Source organism: Eutrigla gurnardus (genome assembly GCF_963514095.1).
Source record: "Eutrigla gurnardus genome assembly, chromosome: 12".
NCBI classification, from domain to species: domain Eukaryota; kingdom Metazoa; phylum Chordata; class Actinopteri; order Perciformes; family Triglidae; genus Eutrigla; species Eutrigla gurnardus.
In genome coordinates this window covers 4418602-4439095 of record NC_139926.1, presented here as the reverse complement: position 1 = coordinate 4439095, position 20494 = coordinate 4418602, and the positions used below count along the sequence as shown (strand labels likewise).

At 41.4% G+C, this 20494-nt stretch overlaps 1 protein-coding gene across 14 annotated transcripts in view; it reads left to right on the top strand.

The window, feature by feature from the left end:
- LOC311021768 (mitogen-activated protein kinase kinase kinase kinase 4-like) overlaps nt 1-20494 on the top strand; it is a 109812-nt gene that overhangs the window by 34948 nt on the left and 54370 nt on the right. For all 14 annotated transcript variants that reach the window (XM_084022553.1, XM_084022555.1, XM_084022554.1 and 11 more), the window contains exon 3: nt 4955-5011. In XM_084022553.1, coding sequence (XP_083878679.1) covers nt 4955-5011 — 57 coding nt within the window. The remainder of the gene's footprint in view (nt 1-4954; nt 5012-20494) is intronic.

The following is a 20494-nucleotide window of genomic DNA, read 5'->3' as shown; positions in this document are numbered from 1 at the left end:
ATCATTCTGTAAAGACACAACCATCTTTGTGTGGTCAGCTCACTAAATAAAAACCTGCAGAGGGTAAAATAACGATGACATCAGTGGAGCTGGTGATCGGTGGAGTGTTGGCAAACGGTGGCTGATTAAAGTGATTGTTGTCCGCCGGCGGAGCAGACGGCTGAGTCAGTGATGCCCTGAATCCAAACGCTCTCTATGAAGGAAGTGAATGAAGTCATCAGCACCTTCCTCTTCTTCTGTGTTTTGCATTCAGGTTCACATTAATCAACAGTAAATTAACTTGTTGTATAAAGAGAGTTGAATGTCAAGGACTCTGGTACTGGATTTCTGATACTCAATAAACACTTTTTATACATTAGTTGCAACTGTAATTTAAATGATGCACATTTCAATGCATTTTCTCCATATACTGTGTATCTCCAACTAATCAGCCTGACTTACTTCAGGCTGATTAGTTTGGCGTCTTTACAAACATTGGGGTCTTGGCCACCATTTTAAATCAAGGTCCTGCTGTTTGAAAAGTGGCCGTCTGCAAAATATATCATCATGGCACTGTAATAACTCCATCAGTGAACAGTTTTGGTCTCCAATAACAGGAACACAGTCGTCATCCAGTACTGATTTACTGTAAAGATGATATAATGTCCTAAAATAAAGACCTTAAAAAAATAACAAAGATCAGCCTTATAAACCCACATGACCTCACACCAAGGCTGCCTGGTTATCTCATGGTCTAAAAGTTTTTACAAAAAATACAAACTTTTCCTCGAGGGCAAATAACCCAACGAGTTGAGACCATGTGAGTCTAAAAACGGAAACTTCCTGGACCCTTCAGGCTGCTCCATTATTAAGGGGGACTCTGGTCCAAACATCCCACACAGAGACTGGAGCGATTACAGTGCAGATGGATCACGGTGGGAGTCATGGGAGAGTCTGATGACATCATGTTTGAGTGGATCGAGGAGTCGGCTTCAATAACTGTATTATCTATTTTCTTAAAGGTCTTAAAATGTTACATATCTCCTCATAATACTAATTATTATTATTTCCTTTGTCTTTAATGCAGCTCCTCCATTTTTATTTGTTTGTTAATATTCTGGTTTTCTTTTCTAACCTCCAGTAATTATATCTAGCTCCAGTAAATATATTAACATCCTGTTGGGGTCATACCTGGGATTGTGGTTAAAACTACAAAAGCTACTGAGGCTGATTTAATATCTGCTGTCTGAACGGACTGATGGACTGTCCTGTCTTTTCTTTGCTTTATGTGTCCGTACTGGCCAGGTGTGTGTGTGTGTGTGTGTGTGTGTGTGTGTGTGTGTTGGTGGGGGGGGGGATTACTGAACAAAGAAAGCAGAGAAGTAGATGATGTCATCTTTTAGTCGTTGTGTGCCTGTCTGTCTGTGTGTGTTGGTGATTGAGTGGGGGGGTGTTTCTGTAATAATAAGTCTGGTTCTGACATCACTTTTTTCACAAGCACACACACACTAACACACACACACAGGCTGAGTCTTTCATCATCGTTTAGACAGCGTTTTGTTAATAATTAATTGGAAAAGAGATTCACAAATGGAAAAAATATTTCCCAGTGTGACTGGAAAATGAGAGAATGTCACAAAAATGAATCACACTGACAAAACAGTGGGAATGCACGCGCGCACACACACGCACGCACACGGAGGTCACAAGTGGCTGGTTTTCCCTTCAAGGACTCTAATGAAACTGAACTTGGAGGACAGAGACTAGTCATGTGTGTAAAGACATTTATTCATCAGCGTCTGTCATGATGTCTAAACGTTCTGTGTGTGTGTGTGTGTGTGTGTGTATTCTTAATAACGCATCGAATTGTGGGAGCAAGAACCTTCGCTAGCCACACAGAAACTTGGAGATTTTGGAGAAACCTTGCATGGTTTAAAATGTAATTTAATTGTATTGAAATTTAGGAGAAATCTACAGATGCAAATAGACAAAGTAGTAACATAAACAGCTAAATGTGTATTTTGGAAATTTTATTTCTAGTTTCAGTCTCTGCACAGGAACAGCTCTGTTTATATTTCCCTTCCTATCACTTTCGCTCAAGTTTGTCCCTCAACCTCAACTCTTTCCATTTAGTTTTTATAACTGATATCGTTCAACATAACAGAATCAGCCCACCTCTGTTTTGTAGTTGCCATTTTTCAAATTGACACTAAACAATATAAAATCCACCATCTGGGCTATTTCTTTAATTCTCCCTGTTCTTGGACTCTCATGAGTTTAGTCCATATAAATAAAATAGAGAACGGACATACCCATTTAAATCAACATAGCAAGATTGTCAGAGCGGTGGCCATCTTTATGTGTACCGTTGCTATATTGACTGTTGTGGTTGGCCACTCTCGGATAGACTAATACGACTAACAGCAAGTCCTGGACTCATTGAAGTTTTGTTATGAAGCATAAAGACAGAATACATTAGTAAATTTAGAAACGTAATGCAGATGCTACAAGAAATGAGAGCAACAGGCTGGTGAACAGCAGCAGCACTGTATCGGTACCTCCGCCGCTCTGGAGAAGGATTAACTAGGCTAACTACCATGCCAATTACATACCTAGCTGAGTAGCTAACTGGATACTTTGCTAATGACATACTTAGCTGAGTAGCTAACTAGCTATCCTTGCTAATTACATACATAGCTGAGTAGCTAACTGGATACCTTGCTAATTACATACCTAGCTGAGTAGCTAACTAGCTACCTTGCTAATTACATACCTAGCCGAGTAGCTAACTGGATACCTTGCTAATTACATACCTAGCAGAGTAGCTAACAAGCTACCTTGCTAATTACATACCTAGCTGAGTAGCTAACTAGCTACCTTGCTAATTACATACATAGCTGAGAATCTAAAGCTACCTTGCTAATTACATACCTAGCTGAGTAGCTAACTTGCTACCTTGCTAATTACATACATATCTGAGTAGCTAACTAGATACCTTGCCAATTACATACCTAGCTGAATAGCTGACCAGATACCTCGCTAATAAGATACCTAGCTAAGAAGCTAACTCGATACCTAGCTCACTTACTGACCAGATAGCTAGCTGCCTAGCTCACTAGCTAATTAGATACCTAGCTAACTAGCTACCTAGCTAAGTAGCCAGACATCCATCGCTAGATCTGGATCCACACTCTTCCCGCTGAGCTGATGACATCACTTTATGTCACCATTTTCTTTTGTACTTGTTAAATGACCTCTGCAAACATTACAAATTTCTGTTCTACTACTATTCTATTTCTATGTTTTCGTCCCTACTGTTCACTCTCTCCTCCTCCACCTTCTATTCACATACTGTCGTTCCCACAGTTCAGACTCCAGCAGGGATTTGCTCCCTTGTCACCTTTGCAGTTTACTCTCTCAGTCAGCCTTGACCTTTTCGCCAACCCCACCTATGCACACACACACCCCCTTTGGCTAAACCAAAACTGGGTTAATCCCTCATCACTCAAACTGTGGACTGCGCTAACTCATTCTGGAACAGGGGGGAGCTGTGGCTCAGGTGTCGCAGTCCTGTTTCACACAAAGGAAACCGGATCATGTAGCCTCGCAGATGCACTCATGAGCTACAAACTGCAGACACAAAAGCTGAACAGACTTACCATCATGCAACGGTGCTCCCTGGTCTCTTTTTGCTGACTACGTACAGCTCATAACAGCACCATTAAATCTCTGATAGCTGATAGCTGACAGCCAACAGTCTCTGCGTTGTGTTGTCATAATGTCAGCCTACACTCCCAACAAATAAATACAGGCGGCTCCGATGTCCATTCACACATGGTTTCATTGTTTACAAGCACTCTGGGAGCCCTTCTCAGTAGAACTATTCAAAATAAAATAAAAGTGTAACCTTTACAAAGGAAAGTAAAGGTCTACAGTAGTAGCTCATATTAGTCCAGAGAGCAGACCAGACTATGTGGAGAAACCAGAGACTGTCTGTGCTCCACACAACAAGGTCTCTGCTGTATTTATGTCTAGATGACATTATTTGGAGCTTCAATGTTAGCATAGCCTAGCACCCATCAACCAGACTCCATTCAGAAAACAAGCATTTTAAAAGTAGTTTGCTTTTAATCTTGCAGATGGCCCTAAAAAAAGCATGACTTCAGACTTTTTACTGATTATGGAGTTTTTTCACCATGGTTTTTATCTTTTTATTGCTATTAAATCACAACTAAATAGTTTATTTTGGGTTTATCCAGCTGCGGTAAACCAGCCGATGTGTGTCTTGCTAGATACAGTAAATAAAGCTTGGCGAAATCCACCGAGCACCTCTGGATGATGTTATGAACTCAGACAGGATGTGTTTGGTTTCCTGGTGTATCTGAGATTTCAACACAAAGCAGTGATAGTGGTTATTTCAGCCATGATGGATGACATCTTGTGTCCACGTGGAGGGAAGCCCCGCCTCCTCTGCGACATGTCTAGCACAAGTAATGTGAATAAACACAAATAATCCTGCACTCAAACTCACACATGTAACTTGAGGCGAAATATCACTTTCTCTGTCTACTGTTAGTCTTTCCGTCCGTGAAAACATTTGAGCCTTGCAGAGGTGACTTACTTGCTCTTACCAGTCCACATTAAAAACACAGTGTTTTGGACCACTAAAGGTTTGGACCGCCGCCTGTCGTTGGCCACACCTTTGTAGAGACAAATAACTTGTAATGTGTGTGGTTTTTATTTTTATGACCAACGGAATCACTCAGCTGATTAAACTGCTGTCTGTGCTGTAAATGATTGGTCTCTTTCTGGCTTCATTCACTGACACTGAAAAATAAATAACTGAAAATTGGCATATTGTGCTCATAATTCTCCTGTGATTGACTATCCATCTTCACATAAAAGACGCTCTGCAGGTTGCATGGAGGACAAGAGTTTACCTTCCCCTTATCTCTCTCCTGTTTTTTCTCTCCAGGGCCGACATGTCAAGACGGGACAACTGGCAGCCATCAAGGTCATGGACGTCACCGAGGTCAGTGAACGCCACTCGGTTTAATATTTTTTACTTTCCATTCACTTTTAGTGAACATTTTACAGCACTAAGAGTGTTCAATACACAGTAAAGGTTCCATAAGATATAAATCTTACATGCATAACAAATGTATGTGTGTGCATGTTTGCAACACAAAGCTTTGGGACCGCGGTGCCCAACACCGGTCTGCTGGTTGGAAGTCCTGTGTTTAAAATAGCACCCTGATAACTTTCTATTGACATTGTTTTTATGCTGAGAAACATGAAAAAAAAATGACAGTTAGTTTTCCTGTACAGGAAACCAATAGATTTAAATGTTGTGACTAGTTCACAAACTACTGTGAGATTGTAGTCTCAGTGTGAATCAGTTGCATTTTCATGCTGGTAGTACATCGAGATGGTAGAGCTGGTGGTGCCACTAAAACATTGCACAACAAAACCGGGCAAAAGAGAATTAAACAAGCGACAGTCAAAAATATGGCATTTATATTTGTTTCATGTATAGAAAGCACTATTTTTAGTCTCTTCAGAGGAGCTGAAGCTTTTGAGGATATTGGTGTTACTTGCCTCCATTGCACTTTGTAGGATTTAGCTTTTATCGATTTCAACAAAATTTCTATTGCAGCCAGCCATAAACATGTATTTATTTTTGATATTTTTATGTGCTAAACACTGGATGGATGATCACTTATTGTAGATGTCTAATTTCCACTGCGTGCTGGTGAAACTGAATCAGAAATACTTAAAATATTCTCTCCACTGGAATGTTTGGAGAGGGTGCAGCTGTAATGGATTCCTTATAAACTAATGGAACATGTAATGGTGCGTTCCATTTACCTCGGAAGTCGGAAGCCGGAGCTGGGAATGACGTCACACCCGAGTTATCAGCGTTTCAGTTACAAAGTCGGAAAAAGTAGCCAAAACGGCCAAAAACGGAAGAGGAAACAAGATGGTTACATCTACAAAAGTTATTCTCGCGCTTGACTTGTCCGAATATATCCACCTTCTGGACAAATATGCGGTCCTTCTGCAACCTGCTAACGCGGTAGAAAACACAAAGGCGCAGAAGGTAGCCTATTTTCTCTTTCTACGTATTTCAGTGTTTACAAAAAGTATTGATCGCCCTTTGATCGGTCATCAGTAACGTTACTGTTTACAATCGGGGCAGCCATCTTTATGTCAAGTTGGGCTTGTGTGGATCGTCCGACTTTCCGAGTGGGAAATCCAACCTCAGGGCTCTTTCCAGTTGAAATTTCCGACTCGGAGCTTGGATATCCCGATTTCTGAGTATAACTGGTACGCACCATACCGTGACAACACGTCGGTATTCTCCCCAGTAAGAGAGACGGATTGCTGGCTACCAGTAGTTAGCTAGTTAACTAGTTAGCCATTTAACTAGTTAGCTAGTTAGCTTGTCCTTCTTCAGAGTGATATGAAGTGAGGCGACGGGAGTGTTAGACCATTCACCAGCCTGCTGCTCAGCTCATTTTCTGAAACCAGTGTAGCATTAAAAACTGGCAGGCTAGCTAAGTAGCCAGCTTTCTGCCCATTAGCTATCTAGCTAGCTAGCTAGCTATCTTGCTAATTCAGCTGCTTTAATGTCTACGTCCTACGGTGTGATCAGAGTGTGGATGAAGCATTGAGTTGTTAAATATTACTCATTTTGCCTGTCTCCATGCTTTTTTAATGTTATTACTCCACTGATAGTTACTGTAAAACATCACCTCATTAAGTCGGTCTGCTTTATGGAAGTGGTCTGCTGGCAACGGTACACATAAAGATGTCCGCCGCTCTGATCGCTACATTCCTGTCTACTCCTATTTTATTTCTATGGCAGTAACATATTATATTAGCAGCTGCTGCTGCACTTTTTTTTTCGGCAGAAAATATTTCTTCAGTTGACTCAGCTGTTTGAGAGATGTTACAGTTTGGTTTTACACAGCTGCTGTAAAATTAAAATATTTCCACTTTGAAGAGAGAATTGAATATATTAATATGAGATAGATGCAGGGGAGATGCTTGAGGCTAATACATCCACTTAGCAGCCACAAATCAACTTTTTGCAGATTTGGAATTGATCTTAAATGTAGTTTTGGCCTAAATCAATGCTACTTCTTAACTCGTTCAGTTAACACCAACACAGTTTCTCTGACTCCCCTCCCTCCATTTCTTTCCACTTAGCTCCCTCATGTCAATATTTTTGCTCCAAAAATAGTCCTCATCATTTTCAGGCTGTAATCACACGACTTCCAACCCTCTTGCTATTTTTTTTTTCATCTGTGAATGTTTGAAGCTCAACAGATTTTCAATTTCCTGAGGGAACTTTTTAGCCAATAGTCTTGAGATTAACTGAAGATTGAAGAACTGTTGCTGTGTGCTTTGGAGCCCATGGGTGCATGCTCGCCAGCTTCTGTAAAGTTGTTTCTGCTGCTGTAAATGGAGACAGTGTTTCCTTCTGTGGGTAAATGCAGAACTGTCTTTATAAAAGTACATCTCAGTACGCCGACGGTGGTGGAAACGCTTTGTTTCCCCTGCCTTGTGCGTTCCTCATCACTTGAATGAGTAACTAAGTGAGACAATGGGAAAATATTCATAGACACATATTTGAGGTCACTTGACCATTTCCTGTCCAGATCCTTTCATTAAAGAGGAGAGTCGGTCCTCACAAATGAAGACACATCTTTGGATCTCTCTTTGGATTATAAAGATGATAAAACTATTTCATGTCACGTGATTTGTAATTACCTATTTCGTCATTATTTCCACATTACTGGTGATTATCAAGAATCAGATCATCAATGTGTGACCATTTGCTGGTTCCCACCACAAAAATCTTCCATTGGATTTTGGATGATTGCAGAAAATAATCTCTGTGGCAAACACATGTTTATGATACCCACACGTTTTATTCAGCAAGATAATCTTCACAAATGAACACCACTTTTATGATGTTTAAAAAAAAGTGAACATCAGAAGTAAACAGCTAACGTTAGGCTATAGAGAAACTTCACCACAGTCACATGACTTCACATCACCACCACTGAGCTAAAGGCGGCTGCTGTTCTAGTGATGAGGTGTAGTCGTCTCATTTAGCCTTTTTTAAGACATATAAAAGCTTCAGATATATGATTTATTTCATATCAAAAAACAAAACGTTAAAATCTTTTCAGCTTGTTTTAACCACAGACCTATTTCAGGTCGTTTTGCTGTCTCTCTCTCTCCATATTACTATATTATAACTACATTATAGTGTTAAAGGACATTTATTACATTTATGTTTATTTATTATTATCTTTTTGTAATCGAGTAATCTACCGGTTATTCCATCGATTAATTGAGTAATCTGATAAAAAATAATAATCACAACATCACTACAAATACAGTACGGCGGTACGTTAAATCAGCTTAGATCAATGTTTACGTTACCTTGTGTCGGCGACACTTGGTGAACTAGCGCTAACAACTAGATGCTTTCGGCTCAGAAGTTGTATCATAGATGTCGTGCTGTTGTGGTACGCAACTAACGGACTGTTTCTTGGTTCTCCACCATCGCGCCAACTGAATCCTGAATGTAGTGGTGTGCTTCCAGCCTCCAGACTAACTTTTTACATTGGTCGTTCTGGTACGCCTAACTTTTTCATTCAGGTGCACCCTAGGGCTGCAGCATTCAAATCTTTTTGTAATCGAGTAATCTACCGATTATTCCATTGATTAATCGAGTAGTCGGATAAAAAATGAACATTGTATATAGTTCCCATATACACTGTTAATAATATAACACATTCAGTCATTGACCAACAATGACTATAAACAGGAATAAATATAAGAAAAAGAAAGAAAAAAAAAAAAAAGCTAAAGATAAATGTTTTTTTCTTTATTTAAATCTCAACACAAACAAGGAATCAAAATAACCTAAATAGTTTAAAAATAAACTCAAAATGCGTGTCTTTCGTGATATTATTAAAAGTGTTGTTAATATGTCTGACTCCTCCGGTTTGACGCTGCCTGACGATGAGGGGGGGGGGGGGGGGGGGTTGCTGCTCGGCCCACCATGCTCTGTCCCGGTACCGGTTGTGTTTCTGGTGCTTTTTAACCTTTCTGAATGACGACACTCCGACAGTATTCCCAGCCTGGCTCTGGCAGTACTGCACAATGTCGGCCCGCCCGCGGTGAACCGGAGACCGGATCAAACAACCGGTTCTTTAAACTACGCCCAACCGTACCGCCTGGGGAGACAGGACCGTGCGTCTTACGGGAGGGGAGACAGGTGTTACGGGCACAACAACTTTCTGTACGAAAAAACCATCGACAGTTGTCTTCATTTTTGAGGCTCAAGTCACTACGCCCGATTACTTTTCCTCACAAACATTCACAGAAGAAGAGACCGGGGTCTAGTAACTGGAGTTATGGTTTCAGCCCTTCAGCATACTGTATTATAAAATAGAGTTTTGTATTGTTTTTTTGTGTGCCATTTTATTTTGAGACTATTGAATATTTGCCACCTCATGGTTTCTCCGCGGCTGCACTCTGACTCAACAGTGACCGCAGGAGTCGAAGCAAATCACAAACGGCTGATGCATCGACTTCAACAGCCTGTCCTGTTATAGGAAAGCTAAAACTAACTCATCTGAAAGTCAGGAGATTGGACAGTTGATATTTAATGTTATAAAATGGTTTATAAATTCAGTGGTTGAAGTGCCTTCAATACTTCTTTGAGCTTTAGTGGTCAATGAGGACAAGCCAGTGAACACAACATGGACTTACCATCACTTTTTAAGTTGATGTGTTGAAGAAACATTTATATATGCCTCCCAGTGAATAAGTCGAGTATATTCACTCTGTTTTCTTTCTCCTGAGTTAAATCCATCCCACTACTCAGTCGGGTGGTGTTGAGCAGGTCGTGTTCAGACATTAAGTTACACAAAATAAGGTTGACTTTTCTAACTTTTCCCTAAAAAATTGGACATGAAGTAGGATCAGGACCATTTGATTGGAATATGTTTATGTATTCATAGGAGCAGAATGACTGAAGATAAATGCACATGTAGGGATTATTGAAGACAGTTTCCCCCCTCTGAAATGTTTAGAGTGGTCCTCCTCCACACGGTTCAGCCGTTCTCTAAAATAAACACTGACTTGGTCTGGATGCTCGCCAAGAAGAACAGGAAGTTGTTTGCATTGGAGAAACAAACTCATCGATTCCATGTAATGTTTATTTGTGTGTGAGACACATGGAAAGGGAACCACAGGAGCTTTCATCCAATCACGTGTCAAGGATTCAAAGCAACACAGCCATACATCACTGTGTGTGTGTGTGTGTGTGTGTGTCCATGTCCACTCTCGTCTCCCTGCACATCTCAGCATGTGTGCTCTGACCCACATACCACTTCCTGTTCCATAGAGAGAGCGGCTGAGGAGGGATGAGCGAGAGGATGAAATACAGTGTGTAGGAATGGACATTTTGTTTAACTCTATTGACACATTAATTAATTCAGTATTTCTCTTTAGATTAAATATATTAATGAACATTGGGTTCAACATTTCCTAGCAGTAGATCCAGAACATGAAAAATGGGCCTCAAAACAGACAAATTGTACCAAAATATACAACATTAAAGTAAAATCTTAAATGGTTTCAGAATAGATCTTTACGGATTGTTTTAGTGTTAGCTGAATTAACTTTGTCATTTTAAAAAATATTGATATGGGGCACCGGATAGCTCAGTGATAGAGTTGGTGCCCCATGTACAGAGGCTAAAAGTCGAATCCCACCAGCGGCCCTTTCTATGTGTCACCCCCATTTCTCTTCACCTTTCACTCTCATGCTGTCCTCTCACGATAAAAGGCAAAAAGACCACAAAAAGACCACAAAAAGACCACAAAAATAACTTAGATACACTTAGTAGAATGTTTTTTTTGTCATTTATTGAGTCTCAAAAACACGGTTGATTTTTAAATCAAATATATATATACTCTCTCTCTCTCTCTCTATATATATATATATATATGTAATATTCACTGACAGGGTTTTAGAGCTGTTATCACGGCAGCACCCATTTGTGTTGCGACGATGACACGGCGTTCACATCACAAAGTCATCTACCAGGAGCTGATTGGTCAATACATTGCTTCAGCCAAGGTTTAGCCTGGTTCACCCCCAGCAGGTTGGTTCTCCCGTTAGGCCAGCAGAAACCTTCACATGCATCTTTGCAGGAGCGTTCCTCTGCTTCGTGTCTGGTGGTTGCGGTTTGTCCCTCAGATATTTGGCTACTCATTCCAGAGGATGGGTCTAATTGCTGGTGTTCGTGACTGTGAAAGATTTCCCTCTTGATTGTTCGTGTTTCAGGTGCATTTTCCGTCTCTCGGTAAATGTTTCCTGCGGAGCTTACAATGAACTGCACATCGGCAATCTGTCTTTATGTACGTGAGGACTGATGTCATGATTTCATGTGGTGTGTTGAGTTCGCTGAACAAATGTCAGGGTGGCGATGGAAGAAGATGGAAGGGCAGGAAACGAGCGAGTGAAACCTGAGAGCTTAAACGAGAGAGGAGAGCAGCGAGAGTCTGAGAAGGTTCAGCTGAAGTGCAGTGGGATTGTAGGAGGGGCTTCTCTCTGCACCTCTATCGCTCATGATCATTCGCTCTCTCTCTCCCTTCATCCCTCCATTTTATGCTCTTTGTTTTCTTGCATCCTGATTATGTATATTCTTTCTTTGTTATTTTGGTGCATACCCTGCTTGTATCCGTCTCGTTTCCATCCCTCCCTCGTCATCTTTCTGTCAGTCGTCTCTGTTTTCTGAGCGAGTGAAGTCATCCTCATCCCTGATGGGAAAAGGCGAGGGAGGGAGGGAGGGAGGGAGGGAGGGAGAATAGTAGCTGCAGCAGCTCTGCATTCTCTCTGCTGCTGACTTGATGTATTGAATAGGAAATCAATCAATCTCGATTAGTGGGAAACTCCACGGCCAGCATCTTTATCTCCACCACTCTGTTCCTCCGGGGAACCACGGGCTGCACATTGTCTCACTCGCCATTTCTCTCTCCGTGTGAATTTTGCACATGAAACAAACAGTAAATCAAGTGTCTGTCTCACCTCCCACTTCCTCCTCCTGCTGCTGCTCCCCGTCCAATCAGAAGGTGTGAAAGTGAAAAGTGGGAAGGTGTTTGTCTCGAAGATTTAAAAGGAAAAAGCCGGCCAGCCATGAATTTCTCATTTGGGGCCCATAAAGTCTCTTCCAGAACAAAATCGCATCTGTAGAAATTGCAACACAACTCTCTATATCTGTGTGTGTGTGTGTGTGTGTGTGTGTGTGTGTGTGTGTGTGTGTGTGTGTGTGTGTGTGTGTGTGTGCGCGCGCGTGCGTGTGATAGGATAAGATATGGATGAATAAAAGTAAAATTCTAAATATAAATGATAAAAGAAAAGAAGATGAATAAACATCCTCTCCTAATCTATAATCCCTGAAATATGATCAGGATGTAATTTCAGCACCACCAATAGATCAAAGTTTTAACTGGAATGTAATATTTCTTGAGATAAAAGCACAAACTCACGATCCACTGGGGATGAATTGTAATAACATTGCATGAAAATGTATATTATTATTATTATATATTCAGTGACTGATCATGAAATAATTTGTGCTTATTTATTTCAAATCTATCTGAGAAGAATACGGACATACTTGTACGTGGATACTGACTGCCAGTACATTTACTCAAGTACTGCACCTATGTTTAGGTACTTGTACTTCACTTGAATGTTTCCTTTCATGCTACTTTATACTTTTGACTTTTATTCTTTCATCTTTATGTTGGTGATCATTCCTGACAGACCAGACGGAGATTGTGTTGAGTCTTTCACAGGTAGCCAGCTACCTGAAGGCACCGCTGCCTTCCTGTCATGTGTGGAGAAGAAGCTGATAATAATCCCGCCTCCTGTTGAAAACACGCTGACCTCTCTTGGTCTTCGTCGTTTCTCTCTCCTCCTCTTCAGCTTCCAGTTTCCATCATGCTTCCACTTTGCGGCCGCCGTGCTCCCCAGGGGTCTCGGTTCTGTGTTAGCTTTGCACTGTGTGCTCTAATAGTTAAGCGGCAATATGGCCGCCACTGAGTCTCCCCGCCATTTCATGCCCAGGAATGATAATGACTGGCTTCCTTGTTTTTGGCTGGACGGGCAGAGTGCGTGAAGGACGGAGAGGTGATGATGGAATACGCAAACACGAGGCTAAAGCCATTACAGGCCAAGGTGATGGAAAGGACGACAGTGAGTGTCCAAAATAAATGATCAATGTAGGAACAAGATGCAGAGAGAGGGGATGATGTCACTGTCTCCTTGTCGAAGCAGCTGGAGCTTGACATCCAGGTCACTTCCTGCCGTTTCTCTGTTGAATCCTAATGATGCTTTCTGACACACCGACTGTGGCTGCTGGAGCTCGGCACCCAAAACTGGCAACAGCTGATCCAGATTCTCGTGCTGAAACAATCTGATGACTGATTTGACATTTAATCAATTGTTAAAGACATTGGTTAAAATCCAAATATTCTCTGGTTGCTTTTCAGATGTGAGGATTTACTTCTTTCTCTGTGTTTTTTTTTAAACAATTTTAAATTGAATTTGTTTTTAGGTGAACACTTGCGTCACTTTGGGCTCTGGGAAATACTGATGACTCTTTTACACAATTTTCTGACATTTTATAGACTAGACAATAGTGAATAGTACAGTACCAGTGAAGGAAGTCAAGTCAAGTTTTATTTATATAGCACCTTTAGCCAAGGCGCTTTACAATTTAAAAACAAATACAATTACAATTAATACATCAGATAAAAACACAATAAAACACAATAAAACAATAAAATAAACAATAAAATAAAATATAAGAATTAATAGGAACAGTCATGATAAAACAATCAGTTAGGAGTGTTAAAAGCCAGGGAGAAGAGGTGGGTTTTGAGCAACGATTTAAAATTTTCTAACTTTGGAGCTGTTCTAATGCCGAATGGCAAGTTATTCCAAAGTTTTGGAGCAGCGACCGCAAAGGCTCGATCCCCTTTTGTTTTTAGCCTGGATTTAGGTACGTTGAGGAGGAATTGGTCGGCTGACCGTGATGTTCTACCTGGAGCATGGGCAACAAGCAGGTCGCCTAGGTAAGGGGGAGCCAAGCCATTCATGGCCTTGAAAGTCAGTAGTAAAATTTTAAAACTTATCCTCTGGCAAACAGGAAGCCAGTGGAGAGACCTCAACACTGGGGTTATGTGCTCAGTTTTTCTGGTGCCTTTTAATAGGCGAGCGGCTGCATTTTGGATCAGTTGGAGACGTTGGATGGAGGACTGGTCTAGGCCCACATACAGAGCGTTGCAGTAGTCCAGTCGGTTTGTAATAAAAGCATGTATCACTTTCTCTAAGTCACCCGGGGGAATGTAGGCTTTTATTTTACTTATTAATCTCAACTGGAAAAAGCTTGAGCTGACCACAGATGAGATTTGTTTTCTAAATTTAAAAGAGCTATCAAGGTGCACTCCCAGACTTTTCACGGAGTTGAGCGTATTTGACGAGATAGGCCCAATGATAGACTCATCCCCCAATGGTAGCGGGGAGCCGAAAACAATGACTTCTGTCTTGCTCTCATTTAATTTTAAAAAGTTTGAGGACAGCCACAACTTAACTTCGTCCAGACAATCAAGTAGAGGTTGCAGTGCATCTTTGCTTTTGATTTTTAGGGGCATGTATATCTGAACATCATCAGCAAAACAATGGAACGAGATGTTATGTTTTTCAAATATAGAGCCTAGGGGCAACATATATAATGAAAATAGGGTGGGGCCCAGAACCGAACCCTGGGGGACACCACAGACGAGCGGAGCATGTCCAGATGAATAATCTCCAAGACGAATTGAAAAAGTCCTGTCCGTCAGGTAGGAGTTAAACCATTTCAGAGCAGTACCCCTGATCCCAACATAGCTCTCCAAGCGGGACAGGAGGATATTGTGGTCGACTGTGTCGAAAGCAGCCGTTAAGTCAAGGAGAACAAGGACTGCCGAGTGACCAGAGTCGACTGCTAAGATCAAATCATTAAACATTTTTAAAAGAGCAGTCTCAGTGCTATGAAGCTGTTTAAAACCAGATTGAAATTTTTCATGGATACCATGTTGATCTAAAAAATCTTGAAGCTGCGACGAAACAACTTTCTCCATGACTTTGGACAGAAAGGGCAATTTGGAAATGGGCCTAAAGTTGGAGAGTACAGTGGGATCGAGATTTTTGTTTTTTAACAGGGGTTCTACAACAGCATGTTTAAAATGAGCAGGAACACAACCAGACACAAGACACGTATTTATCAGTGAAAGGATTGATGACCCCACAGTGTCAAAAACCTCCTTCAACAGGCGAGAGGGAATGTTATCAGAAGGGCAGTTAGTAGGGCGGAGATGATGGACAACTCCCTGTAGAGCTGCCAGTGAGATGGGCTCAAAATGATCCAACACTGTTGGGCACATAGATATCATACGAGGGTCAAGATCAGTGGAACTGGCCAACGAGGATCTGAGGACAGATATTTTCTCAGCAAAAAATCTTAAGAATCTATCACAAAGGATGGATGAAGGTGTGACTATGGCTGCGTCGCACGGATTGGCCAAAGAGTTAAAGGCACTGAACAATACCTGTGGTCTATGACAGTTTTTGGCGATTAATTGAGAAATAAATGCCGTTTTTGCACTTCTAACAGCTTCTTGGTAGTCAGACAGACAACTCTGCAAAATCTCATACGACACTTGAAGCTTTTCCTTTTTCCACCTCCTCTCCGCCTGCCGACAGGCACGTCTCAAAGAGCGGGTATGGTTATTTAGCCATGGTTCTGAAGGTGCTTTTGAGTGTTTCCTTCTTAGAGGGGCAACAAAATCTAAAATGTTAGTGCAGGTACAATTGAGAAGATCCAGAAGACTATCAGCAGACAAGGTTTCAGTGTGTGCATCTAAGCTAAAGAGCACAGTGTCTTTAAAGGCAGTGGAGAATTTCGATGGGGTGTTGCTGGTTATAGCACGGCGTTGAAGTGCAGGAGGAGAGGGTTTTACAGAGCAGGCGACAGTCGTAGTGAACAGAACAGGCAGATGGTCTGATATACATGTGTCACAAATTTCATTAATAACGACAGAGACACCAAGGGACAACACAAGGTCCAACGTGTGACCCTTCTCGTGGGTGGGACCTGTCACTGCCTGAGTGAGGTTAAAGGAGTTAATTAAATCAATGAAATCTTTAACCATAGGTTTCTCCTCACAGCATATGTGGATATTAAAATCACCACAGATTAAAAGATGGTCATAGTCTAATACAATGCTAGATAAAAATTCGGAGAATTCCTTTATAAAATCCTTGTTGAATTTTGGTGGTCGATACACCACTGCACAGAGGACAGGGGACGGGCCATGTAGTTCAAACAGTAGCAGCTCAAAGCTAGAGTAATTAACAGGTGTAGCCAACTGACACTGGAAGACAGATTTAAAAACAGCTGCCAGACCTCCACCTTTACCAGTGGTTCGAGGAGAGCTAAAGTAGGAGCAGTTGGGAGGGAGAAGTTCCGAAAAAGCTGAACACTCCCCAACTTGCAGCCATGTCTCAGTTAAGAACATGAAATCCAGAGTGTGGGATGTAAAGAAATTATTCAAAATAAAAGTTTTATTTGATATGGATCTTGCATTAATCAGGACAATATTAAGGTCCATGTTATTCTGAGTTGGTGCATGGAGTAGAGGGTGAAGATTGGCTTGGTTAACACCGCGCTGGTGATGCGAGAAGCACCCAGCTCTGGACATGGACAGATTTCTAAAATTTGCAGATTTAATAGCCCTTGATTTACACCGAGAGTGTCTGTATGAAATGGTCGTTATGTGATAAGTATCTCTCTTATAGCTAGCAGAGACACTAGCACCAGCAGCAGCACCAGCAGGGCCCACGTGGTCAGGGGTAGGGGGTCTGGAAGAGGCTGGGCCAGATCGCTGAGTGGGGGCCTGCTGGGAAAATTGTCAGTTCGAACAATAGGCAATAAAATCAATGAAATTCATGGTCAGCCTCCTTATTCCCTTCATGTTTGGATGCAGCCCATCAGATTTAAAGAGATCATGTGACCATATTTGGACTGTGGAGGAGCACAGGTGGATCTGATAAATGCAAATGGAAGAGCGGCACCCTTATTGGATGTGGATCCATCTGGATTCTGGTCTGAAGCTGTTTACAAAGTTTGCACCATAATTCAAGCTTAACTTTACAGTTTTAGCTAACTGCTAATTGGTAGCTTGATAGCGACCTGTCAATCACAAGGTAGCCCCGCCCTAAAGCATCCCCTGCTATATCGTCTATTGATTCTAAATGGACCATAATTTACTAAATGAACATCATGCAGGATTAAAGAAGACTGAGAACATGAACTCATGTCTACAATGTTTACTGAGATAATAAATCAAGTGAGTAGTAGGCTCATTTTCTCATGGAATTCCATGCAACCAGACTTCTTTTCCAACTTGCTGACTACTGGAGCTGAGACTCTTGTGGATCCTTTGAGATCTATTTCATTCATATGTGATGACATCAGTCCACCTAGTAGCCATTTCATTGATGTGGGAACATTTTTATGAACTTAACATCACCTTCATCATCTTGAAACTTTACAACCACAAACCAGAGGCCGAGGACATTCAGAGGACGGGTGGATTAACTAGGTAGAACCACAATAAGGACGTTTGTGGGTTTCCACAACAGAAGTTGACGACATCTAGTCACCGAACAATGCAACTGTTGCAGAAATCTTCAAGTTAGAAATCACATGCTGGTCTCTTTCAGCCCAACAAATGAACTCCGAGTGATGAGTCAGCATTGTTTGTGCATATGTGAACACTCCAAGAGAACTAAGACCCCTCTATGTCTGAGCATGGTCTGTTTCACCAGGTCATTGTGAACACAAAGTGCTCCAGGTTCTCTTTGCTGTTGTATTTTAGCCCTCTAGCGACACTAAACATTACATCATTGAGGGGAAAGCTTTAACTTGAATGAACTGCAGGTTGAACAGGAACAGGACTGAGGCCCCATCAGAGCTGAGGTGGAAGAACTGAGTCCCTTTTCCGTTGGTCCACTTTAAGGGGACTGAGTCTGGTTCGTTTAAAGAGGACTATATGTGAAAACACCCTGAATCAGTTCAAGAGCAGAGATCCTGAGGGGCGAGGAACTCCCTTTGGACATGAACTTTAGGCTTTGACACTCTGGAGTCCGTTTACATGAACAACAAACTATAAACACAGTGAAGGGAAGGGAGGAAGCAGGAAAGCATCATAGGTCCTCTTTAAGCTGTAATCAACTTTGTGTAAGACCGTTCCTCCTCTTCCAGTCTGTCCTCGGCGTCTGTAATTATGCTGACTCCTTCCAAAAATGTTCACATGACCAACAATTTGTGGCCATTGGGACGTTCTAAGTTGTGCAGAGGTTACTGTCTGTCTGTACGTGTTGACTTCCTGTGCATCTTCATGCTGAGATATCGTTTGAATATGAAACTCAGTGACTGCTGATGATCTGCTGCTGATGAGTGGATTAACGGAAGGACCAGCAGTCTGCTTTGTTGGCTTGCTGGCTGATTGGTTGGCTAGCTGCCTGGTGGAACGACTGGCTGCCTGGCTGAAGCAGGAACCGACTGGCTGGCTGACTAACTGTGTCTCAGGGGATTGGCTGACCGGCTGACCCCATCACTCCTGCTGAACTCTTTAAACAGCCTCCGCAGATTAAAGCTAAATGAATAAAACTGCTTTTTTGTCTGGTTCTTGTAAGTGCTGACGTCCTCACGAGAAAAGCTGCTGCTTCCTTAAACATCTCATGAGTAAACTAGCGTAGCATGAATAAACTGAAAGTCTGCTGGAGTGTCTAACTCACGCATTTAGTTTTGGCTGAGGAAAACGCCAGGAAACATATTTAGACTTCTGTGACACTAATAACAGGATAGAGAGCTTGTTTGGATGTTTAGAAGTATGGTTGATTGTGGCTGAGCCTGGTTTCCTAAACAATTACAATCCCACACAACCAAAACATGCATTGTGAATTATGGTTCCAGAGAAACACCATGTTTCTTTACTGAACCTAACCAGGTAGTATTGTTGCCTAAACCTAACTGTGGGTTTGGAGCATGTATCGTTATGTTCTCTTGTTACAAACTTGTTTAAAGATGTGACCGTTTGGTCCAGAAAAAACAAATTCTGTGAAGACACAATGGAGACTGCAGTTAAGTTGAATGTAGCTTTGTAGGAGACGGGGCTGGTGTGTCACCTACAGTAGATGGAGTTTGGACAAACAGACAGGAGTGCCAGCACAGGTATATATAGAATATCTTCTCTGCTTTCGACAACCTCCTGATGGGGAACTGAGCGGTTGTCTACGCTCTCCTCAAAACCACCAGACTCCTTTGTGTCTGTTTGCTTCCACAGTGACATTTTATGAAAGAGCATGTAGAGAATCTGCATTTCTGACCTGACATGAGGTATGAAGAGTGAAAACTGTGTGCGATTAAAAGGTCATTTTTTCCTTTCTTTTCTCCACTTTTAAATCTGAACATTTTGTCTTATTTGCACCAATGTCAGTATGTGAGAAAGGCATTTTTACTCAGCTTCAAACAAAGTTCAAGGTTTGAATGAGCCCGTTTTAAATGCATGAATTTGAGTCAAGTTTGAACATTTATCCATTTATTTGAATTTAATTTATTTTTAGAGAAACCTTTGAATATTTCTGAAGGTTTTGAAGTTATGAATAAGAAAATAATAAAAATATGTTTTGATGTTTGATTGAAGTTTCTGCGTTGAAAGTTGGAAGGAGTTAGATGATGAATAACACGGGCAGAAAATAATAATAAATTGAAATCTCACACTTGGAATATATGTTGTGAAAGCTGCACCAACTCAGTGATGGAGGCAGCGGTCGACCATCAACTTCCACGTTCTGCTAGTTTAAATGATGTTTTTGTCAAAGGAGTCTTGTGGCTTTGGAGAGAGCCTGGATGGATATAACAGCTTTGCTGATTCTCCAAACTCCATCTACTGTAGCCCGACCTCAAGTACCTCATAGAAACATTTTTAAACTATCCTTTTAAACAGAAAACTAGTTTGAACCGAACAACGGGAGTTTTGTCACGTGCACCATTTGAAAATACTCAAATGAGTGACAGAGTAGAAATTGCTGCTCTTTAAATAATCGTAGATGAGAGAAGGTTCCGTTCAAACATCCTGTTTACTGGCTGTTCTGTATTTTCGAGATAATGAAACTGAGCTGCAGGTGGTTAGTTTATTCATAGAAGTTGAATTTCATCTTTAAATGCTGAAATTAGATTGATTTGCACTTTAACTTCTGGACCCGACTCAGAAATGTCAGCGGCCTGTCATCGGTTGCTCCTGCGGCTGCAGAGCTTGATAAGGTGTGGGTGTTTTCATGTCGAGATATAACACCAATCGTTTCCTGC